The following is a 9,895-nucleotide window of genomic DNA, read 5'->3' on the forward strand; positions in this document are numbered from 1 at the left end:
CATGCGCGCGAATCTGCTGATATTCGTTGAACTCCATCCGTGGACCTATTCTGCACATGCCACGTTGTCAAGCTTGCCATGGCAGACATGCGAAACATGTGGTTTATGTGGGGGATGAGCGGAAAGTGTCTGAGGACTTTTTGAGGGATGGTTTGCCCTTGCAAGTCCTGTCGATACCTATGAGCACCACACTTTGGGCATGTCTCCATACTCTCGTATTCATCTCGAAACAATATGCAGTCGTTGATACATGCATGGATGTTATTGTAGTCCATGCCAAGCTTCCGTAAAACATGTCGCGCATCATCACGAGACTCAGGCATGGTGTTTGCAGGTGGCAATATATGATATTTCAATAACCTGAAAAAATCATAAAACACCTTGAAAAATCTATCCATGTTTGCAATAATACTGTTTTTAAAAAAAACAATGAAGTCTATGTGCAAGGTACCTGAATAACTCAGTCACACTCGTATCGCTCCAACCGTATTTTGCTTGCACACTTAAGAGTGCAAGCAATGTCTTCAACCGAGATACTCGGCACCCATCATATAATGGTATGGATGCTTCCTCTCTGAGCAGGTCAGATGTCTCAACATCCATGGGAATCAATGCATCGATCATTGCCTCCATCTCAGGCTCCAAGATTGTAGGCAAGTCGGGAAGGTTGTCTGTCTCCTCTGGCATTGACGGTATAGATGGCCCTTGCGAGTGGTCGATTGGCTCCTGCAATCCATCCATCGCACGTCCACGAACTCTTCTAATTGGCTGCAAAGGGTGCACTCCCCCTTGGGTCGAGACATCACCCCCCTGGATACAAAATTTACCAACAAGACCCAATCTTATTGTGTATGGTTTTCAATTAGCTTGAGAGTACAATGCATGAAAAATGCTAACTTCAAATTACCGTACCGTTTGCTGAAAGTCTGCAATCGCCTGATCAATGATCTCAGATTGAAACTCGCCAAATCGTCGTACGTGTTCTATAGACAATCGGCGTTTTCGTCTAATTGCCAACTTGCATTGAGAGCAAGGACATGGGACACGCTGATTAAGATACGACTCGCGGTCTTGAACAATAGGACCTTCTTCGTTTGCCATCTTATCTACATTACAGCAAACAAGGCTTAAATGGATAGCTTTATGGAGATGTACGTCAAGTTGCAAGTTGACCATAAACCTTGCATTGTATATAGTAGTCGAGAGATTTTCCGATGTTATATCTCGGCCTTGTATCATGCTCAACGATTTGTTTGTCCCGGTAGATAATTTTTTGTTATATCTCGGCTTTGAGTATAAGTAATCCATTTTAAAATTAATGCGCGCCATCTATGAAATTTTATAACTATAGTAATAAAATTTATTTCAATCAATTCTACTCATAGTCATAAGACCTGAGAGAAATTATCCTATACTCAATTTAAGGGTTTCTTTTTCTATAACAATAATTTTGGGTTCATTTTGATGAAATACGTGGCCGTATGCAAAGCACATTGCATACCATTATCAATACGTATATTATCTTAAATTTTATTCCCTTCCCTCTCCCTCTCTTTCTCTCCCTCTCCCTCTCTTTCTCTCCCTCTCCCTCTCTTCCTCTCTTTCTCTCACCCTCACCCTCTCCCTCTCCCTCTCGTTCTCTTTCTCTCCCTCTCTCATTTCCTCCCTCCCCCTCCCTCTCCCTCTCCCTCCCTCTCCCCCTCCCTCTCCCTCTCCCTCCCTCTTTCTCCCTCTCCCTCTCCCTCTCTCTCCCTCATTTCCTTCCCCTCCCCCTCCCTCTCCTTTTCCTCTCCCTCTCCCTCTCTTTCTCTTTTTTTCCCTCTCCCTCTCTATCTCTCTTTCTCTCTCATTTCCTAAACAAGCAAAAAATAAAGTGATTTAAACATCCTCCAAGCAAAAGGGAGAGGGAGAGATACAATGCACTCTCCCTCTCTTTCTCTTTCTATCCCTCTCTCATTTCCTTTCCCTTCCTCTCCCTCTCACTCTCTTTCTCTCTCATTTCCTCTCCTAAACAAGTAAAAAATAAAGTGATTCAAACATTAAACAAGCAAAAGGGAGAGGGAGGGATAGAGAGAATGCACTCTCCCTCCTTCTCCCTCTCTTTCTATTTCTCTCCCTCTCCTATTTCCTCCCCCTCCCTCTCCCTCTCCCTCTATTTCTCTTTCTCTTTCTTTCCCTCTCCCTCTCCCTCTCCCTCTCCCTCTCTCTTACTCTCTCGTTTCCTCTCCTAAACAAGCAAAGAAGAAAGTAATTTAAACATTAAACAAGCAAAAGGGAGAGAGAGAATGCACTCTCCCTCTCTTTCTCTCCCTCTCCCTCTCTTTCTCTCCCTCTCTCTCCCTCTCCCTTTCCTTCTCTTTCATTTCCTCTCCTAAACAAACAAAAGAGAACGATTTAAACCTTCAACAAGTAAAAGAAAGAGAGAGGGAGACTCACCAATGAGATATGGCGAGCGTGGGCGACTTCTCTTTGCAATGAGGGCTCCTCCTCTCCTTCACGAACAACGACGGTGGCGGTGGCGGGGGCGGCGGCGGCGGCAAGTCTCTTCCTCCTCTTCTCCCACAAAGCCTTGGCTCTCTCCCTCGCTCTTGCTCTCAAAAGGCGAAGAAAACAAAATGAAAACGGCGCTCTGGTTTCGGCCGCGCTTTTTTTCCCTGCGGCGTCGCAATTGGTGTCGCTATATGCATCGCTATTTGCGTCGCAAATGCGACGCATATAGCGACGCCAATTGCGACGCCTATAGCGACGCCGACATCCGCCGTCGCTAATCGGCGTCGCTATTGCCCCATTCCCTTGTAGTGTATGGGTGTGCCTAGGATCAATAGACCCTTTTTTATATTAAGGTTTGGTTGTACAATCTCATTTGCAACCAGATGTCCTCATTTTCCTGCTTGAGGATGGCTGGAGCAACTCTTGGGGTTCTTGCCCTATTATTTGGGAAATTTAGAGATTTGGCATTATCTATTTGCATTGATTGTTTGGGCTTCGTTTCTTCTTTGATTGGATCTCTGATTGGGGTTGGGTTCCATTGGCAAGGCCTTAATTCTTCTCATTTTTCTTACTTTCTCTCGAACAATCTATTATAACATTGGATGGCTTGCATGATATAAAAATTGAGTGTTTTTGCCTCAGGGATAGTGAGTATGAGGTCCTTGATGTCATCTCAAGGACCCCATCTAAATTGGATGATAAAATACTTCTCATGCTAACTGAGATCACATATTAATTGCTTAAATTCAGATGCATAAGCAGATGCACAGCAATTACCTTGTTGTAGCTTCTGAAGTTCTATTTTTTGCTACTCGACTAGTGTTTGCATCTCCAAATGTGGAAGTGAGCTTGCAAAGAAGTGTCTTATAGTTATGAAGTACTGGCATATTCTTTTTCAAGATTGGGAAAAACAATGATAAATCTTGACCACAAAGCAAAGTCCCAATGAATCCCACCTTGGAAGCATCATCTAGATACCTATCCGATTGCATGCAGACATAGAGCTTTACCTGTTGTAGGAATCCCCCTGAATTTCGAACGGTCACCATTGAACTTCTCTGACATGTTGATCTTGGATTTTCTTGTTGGGGGTTGATAACCACGTGGAATTATCTAATCACTTCCTCTATTGTTTTACAAGTCTTAAATCTAGTATTCCATCTCCTAAAGCATAGTGCCTAGATGCATAGGGTGTTCTATTTGAAATTGTGCTTGTCATTCATTCAAGTCTTGAATTTGTTGTTGGAGGTTTTGAAGGAAGGTCATGATTCTTTCAAGGGGGTTGACTCCATGGTGCTCAATAGGGTTAGAAAGTAGTCTCATCAAACTGTTATGGGAGCATTAGTCTATGTTGCTCTAGAAACTGGACTAGATGTAAGATTTATTACAAGAATTCTAATTACAAGATAATCCCATGTAGGAGCACAATGCACAATGATAACTTAACAAGATACAAAAAATCCCACAACCTACGATCATAGGTATAGACAACAAGACTCAATAGGATATGAAGGATCCCACAACCCGAGACCGTAGGTATGGATACAAGATACTAGAATTATAAGATCTCCCTTGATGGGGATGAATAAGATAGAAGACAGTACTAGACAACATCTCATGCTATGAGATTACAAGGTGACAAGACAACATGAGTATAACGAAAGACAAGACTAGACTAGATACCATGACTAGAAAAGAACTAGAACTAGAACTTAAAGTTATTTACTTTGAGGTCTTGACTCCTTGAGCTCCCAAGACTGGCATTGGAAAGACTGAGGAGCCCTATAGCAAGTCCCTCTTTTTATACGAGTTGGAGGGTGGCTAAAGATCTTCTAGAATGTTCCATGATGACATCATTGATGATGCAATGATGGCATGGTATATCTTTTAGAAGGTTCTATGATGGCATGGCATGAGCAAGAATTAATCTATACACTTGATCATGGCATGGCTGTGACATGAATCATCCATGTGTTGATACATGCACATGCCCATCTATGTTATTAGGTTCCATAAAAAATAGAAAATATTCAAGTCAATGCTTTCAAGCACTTGTTAGCTCAAGCTATCTAATCTAGTCATAAAAGCACATCGTATCAATAGCATTATCATGGTTCTATCTCTCTACATGTGAAGAATGCATTTTAGTGCTGCAATTTGTAATTAAAGGTCCCTTAAAAGATAGTCTTGTCACCAAATCTACAAAGATATTTGGCAAACTTGAACTTATTTGAAGAGTATAAGAGGTTAAACATGATGGATCTACAATCCAAAAGGCCAAGCGATCATTGCATATTAGTAAAATATACTCAATGTATTCAATGGGAACCCTCAATTCCCACATTTAATCTCAGGCAAAAGACATGATTATACTTGATGGGCTACATTTAATGGCCCTGATTATTGTTACAAATTTGAGTTTTAAACTACATAATTTCATCCCAATGTAGAATCAACTTGGTCATGAGATTTCAAGTTTGACCAAGATCCAAAATATTTGCTCCTTGGGCATTGAATTGGACACCAACTAAGGCACTTATGTTTGTAACAATCATTTGGTTGAAGCCATGGCCAGCAAATCCCATGTTAACAGCATTTGGTATTCGAATCAATCCAATCAACTTTCCTTGTGAGCTAAAAACTAATACCCAACATAACAAATATATGAAAATTTAGAAATGAAAAGAAGAATACAAAAGATATACAAAAAAAGAGAATTTTCTATATTAGATATTTCAAAACAAGGAAATAATTTCCTCCTTAAAAAGTTATTCTTACTCTCTTTGAGTTTGTTTGGCATTAAGGTGAGTCCATTAGGTAATTAAAGATTCAATGTCATGTTAGTTCAAAAAAGGTAGTTGTGTTAGTTTTGTCAAGATTTTTTTAGTTGAGAAATCCTTTTAATTATTGTAAAGATAAGAGTGAAATTTACCTTGAATTCCATCATTATTTGCCGTGTACACCCTTCCATGTTGGTCCACTTTGATACCATCTGGAACTCCAATACCTGGGTAGCTACCCACCAAGTTTGCAACGGAAGAAAAAAGTTTCCTATTACTCAATCTCCCATCATCGCTCACATCAAACACTGTTATGGAATGTGGAAGTGATCCATTGAAGGTCCCATCCCTTCAATATAATAACAAATTACACATTAGCCCATGTGAATATCACATTGATCATTAAGATTAAATATCCTTACTACCAAAAAGTAGCACATAAGGCCTAATTTTTTTAAAAGATTTATCCATGAAAAATCAAAATTTTGAACTCACTCACATTTAGCCTTGGTTATACCTAAAATATTGCATTTGTGGGATGAAAGTGCAAGCTTTTTCTTTTGTTGGTCTAGGATGGGACACACAACACAAACTTCAAGCCTTGAGCCATGATGGATCAAAAGTAGGGGCCTTAGTTTAAATAAATGCGTAATGAGAGCAACTTTTTACTAAAAATGCAATGATTGAAATGGGGTCCTACTTGAAACTAGAATGATACAAATATTACAAGGCCAAAGAGTGAAGTCCTCTTAAGAAATAGAGGGGTGAATTGGCTTGGTCAAGTTTAGGGATGTTGTCATTGATGGAAAGGAGGTCTAATTTATTGTAAGTAGACCTTGACTATGTAGCTAGAGAGGTGAATCCACTCGATCAAGTATTGGGGATGATGACTTTGAAAGGTAGAAGGTGTAATGTTTCTTTTACTCTTATTTCTACTTGTTCAAACAATATAAACAATAATACTAAATATAATGTAATAGGCTAAGTGAAGAAATTGGCATTGAAAATAAGGGTTTATATTATGAACTAGCACAACTATAGCATTCTTTGCTAAAAGCACTTTTGAACCAAATAGATTTTGTGAAAAGAAATTGACCCTTTTAAGAGTGTAGAACATGAATTGGATTTTGTGCAAAGAGGCATTAAAGGATATTGAGAAGGTGTTCGGTGCAATAAAAAAATTAGTGAGTCCTAGATAAGCAAAGTGTCAAAAAAATTAGTAGTGTGCAAAGAGGCCTATTGAGAAGGTGTTCGGAGAAAGTATCCATAGTAGTGAGCTTACCCTATTGAGGATCCTGTATCAGTGACGTAGAGAAGCTTTTCATCCTGAGAAAATGCAAGGCCATTTGGCTTTACAAACCCATTAGCCACGGCATCGACCACACCCAAAGGGCTTATTCGATAAACTTGATTAGGAACTTTTGGGGGAAACTCTTTGAACTTCTCCACCCTACAAATGCATGCCTTTATTACCATTTTAGTTCAAGCATATTTTTGGTTGTTGAATTGTAAAAGCTGCCATGTGTGTACCATTGTTATCCATTCAATAGAAACGTGCTCTTCATAATAGATAATAGATGTATTTCAACACTCCAAGTTGCATGAATTTAGGCCTTCACAAATGAGTTTATATACTTAGATACATTTATATTGTGCCTCTTGATTAACATATGTCCTTGTAATTAGCAATCATGTTTCACTACACAAGACTATATACAAATCCTTTAAAATGTGCTTGGATGGTGACATGCATGTTGAGAAACTTACCAACCATAATCAGGATCTGTAAACCATATAGACCCATCACTTTTGACAACAACATCGTTGGGACTATTGAATGGATAGCCTTTCCAATTGTCTGCTACAACGCTCGTTTCCAAGCTTGTAAGATTAACTCGTTGTATGAACCCATTATTTGAATAGAGGCCTTGCTCACACACAATCAAGGATCCACTTTTATCGATTGCCATGCCATTGGGCATAAGTGTCTTGTTGAACACCACTGATATTTCACCAGTGTCCATGGACAACTTCATTAGCTGCACCAAAGCACCCAAGACAAGAAGCAAGAGCGTGAGCATTATCCACCACTTAAGAGGCTAGTGCTCTAAATGGTTGGGCAAGTAGTTTACCTTGGAAGGGAGATCATCACTACTCCAAGTGCTAGAGAAGTAGAATTCATTTTTAGGTGGGTAGTAGGCTCCACCTTCATGGGCAGGTGCAAGAATGACAAATTCCACCTTCGGATGTTTACCAAGGACTTCAAGAAACTCCAAGTCGAGCACCTAATCCAAGATGAGATCCATTAAGGACCAATATGGATAGGCAATCAATTCTATGAATCATGCTTGATGCTAACCTTTCACTAATTCAAGATAAGGTCCATTAAGAGCCAATATAAATGGGTGATTAATTCTATAATTCATGCTAATGGACCTAATCCAAGACGAGATCCATTAAGGGCCGATCATAAATGGGCGATTAATTCTATAATTCATGCGAAGGGACGTAATGGAATCATGCTTGATCATTATCATTTCAATAATCATATTTGGATTTGGATTAGAGTTGAGAGTGTTTCACATACCACAAAGTCGCAGTTACTGTCAAGCTCCTCGCTGGAGATGTTGTGGTGTGAGGCACCGTGAGGCCAGAGGCAGGCTCCTGGCGGCAGATGAGCAGGCTGGCCGGTAGTACAGCGCTCATGAGAAAGGCCATCGCTAGTGCCAGCTGAAAAGTAATGAATGAAGGCATGTTAGAGAGAGAGAGAGAGAGAGAGAGAGAGAATGAGAGGCGCGCACCTGGGGGACAATGTTCGTGTGCAGCTACTATGAAGAAGAGGTAGAAGAAGAAGGAAGAAACGAAGGGATGAACTTGAGCTTTCATGGCGCTTCTGGACTGCAGTCTGCCAAACTCACTCAGTCACTCACACAATCCACACACACACACACACATGTCACACACACACACACTCTCTCTCTTTTTTTTCGTAAAACACACACTCTCTCTCTCTCTCTCTCTCTCTCTCTCTGTGTCAGAGACTGCAGCACATGCTTGGAAGTTGGGTGTGTCACTGTGTTCTCCTTGTTAAACACCAAAAGTAGTTGACGTGCATATGCAATCGTTAATGAAAGTCGCCGCTTATTTTACTGTTCGCTACAGCCTGCGACCAAGCCGTCATCCACGGAAAGAAAACTTCAAACATTATATATATATATATATATATATATATATATATATATATATCTCTCTCTCTCTCGTGAGTCGTGACCTGCCGGCCTACCCCTCTTGCAGTCTCCTGCAGTGCCTGCTCTTCCACGTGGACCAAAAAGCTTACGAGGCCTGTCAACGGTCCCTTATTTTGCAGCCATTCCAACACTCAAGCACCCCCATTGCCCACGTTCCAAATTCCAACGGTCAAAAGAACCCTTTTCATTACCAATGGGCTCTGAATTCTGACAAGAGCCAAAGCAACTTTAAAGCCTGTAGACGAAAATGTCAAGAGCTAAAGTGCCTGTATAATATATTAGAAGGCGTTAATTTGTAAAATCCATTAAAATTTAAAAGGTTCCTGTAATCCATTTAAATTTTCAGGGTCTCCTCACCTCTTAATTTTAGTTTTTAAGGTAAATTTCAAAATTTAGAGATGGGATTACACTACGCCTGGATTATAGAGCACTGAAAATTCAAAATGAACAAGCATGCATGTTACCTTTCAAATGTAGAAGTAATATTTCATATAAAATATAAATAAGAAGAGGAAGATAAGTAAAGGGCATTGAATGTAAAAGAAGCACAACTTACGAGTATATATTTACATCATCTATGTTGTACCAAGGGTTGCCCAGATTATTCAACGCTAAGAACACACTACTTCACCTATGGTTGCACCAAGAAGCCCCAGCATGAGAGGAAGAGAGAAATATTACTAGCATGTTAGGCCATCATCTATGATTTGCTTCTCCATCAACAGTCTTCGAAAAGAATTAAAAGCCTGAGTATTGATTGGCTAACACTACTAGCACATTGTTAAACCCTCATTTAATGACGAGTGTAATAGGTGATTGGGGTTTAGGGTTTAGGGTTACCCCCACTCACCCCATCACTCCGTGGTGCGATATTGTGCGAGTGGGGTTAACAAAATCCTACTCTCCCCACTCACACCAAGTGTGACACAACCATTAGCATTAGTTTAAAAGACCAAAATTGTGCTTGATCTTCCCATTTGAAACATTATGTAATGACAAGTCTTAAGCACGAATCTCCACCAAAAATTTAGGGCTTCTCACAAACCTAGCTTCCAAGTTGCAACAAAAATCAATTTAAGGTTTTAAAGCTCAAAGCTCAATTATCAAAGCTCACACTAGTCTCATACTCTTGGGAGTCAAGTTGAGGCCTTGAACGATAGAATAACATAATAGTAGGAAAAATTAAATTTAGTTTAGGAAGACTTTTGGCCAAACTAGGTCTTCCAAGGCAAAAAAATACTTTTAAGTAGGCCTTCATATCTTAACCTTTATATATTTTTCATTGCATACAAAATCATTTGAAAGCCTTCTATACTAGCTTTAGAGGCCAATGATTAATTACTCGGAAAGATGTCAAATTTGCATAGTTGAGCTAGG

At 39.9% G+C, this 9,895-nt stretch overlaps 1 protein-coding gene across 1 annotated transcript; it reads right to left on the reverse strand.

The window, feature by feature from the left end:
• Positions 1-4,738: 4,738 nt before the first annotated feature.
• On the reverse strand, positions 4,739-8,322 carry LOC148032663 (uncharacterized). The gene is made up of 7 exons (XM_087683283.1): positions 8,072-8,322; positions 7,858-8,000; positions 7,403-7,555; positions 7,038-7,309; positions 6,553-6,720; positions 5,423-5,619; positions 4,739-5,131 (listed from the first exon to the last, which is right to left on the reverse strand). The coding sequence occupies exons 1-7, from the start codon at positions 8,154-8,156 to the stop codon at positions 4,962-4,964; spliced, it is 1,188 nt and encodes a 395-aa protein (XP_087539409.1). The 5' UTR covers positions 8,157-8,322; the 3' UTR covers positions 4,739-4,961.
• Between the last annotated feature and the right edge of the window lie 1,573 nt (positions 8,323-9,895).

Source organism: Lygodium microphyllum, chromosome 8 (assembly GCF_053477565.2).
Source record: "Lygodium microphyllum isolate KBCC chromosome 8, Lygodium_microphyllum_v1.1.10, whole genome shotgun sequence".
NCBI classification, from domain to species: Eukaryota; Viridiplantae; Streptophyta; class Polypodiopsida; order Schizaeales; family Lygodiaceae; genus Lygodium; species Lygodium microphyllum.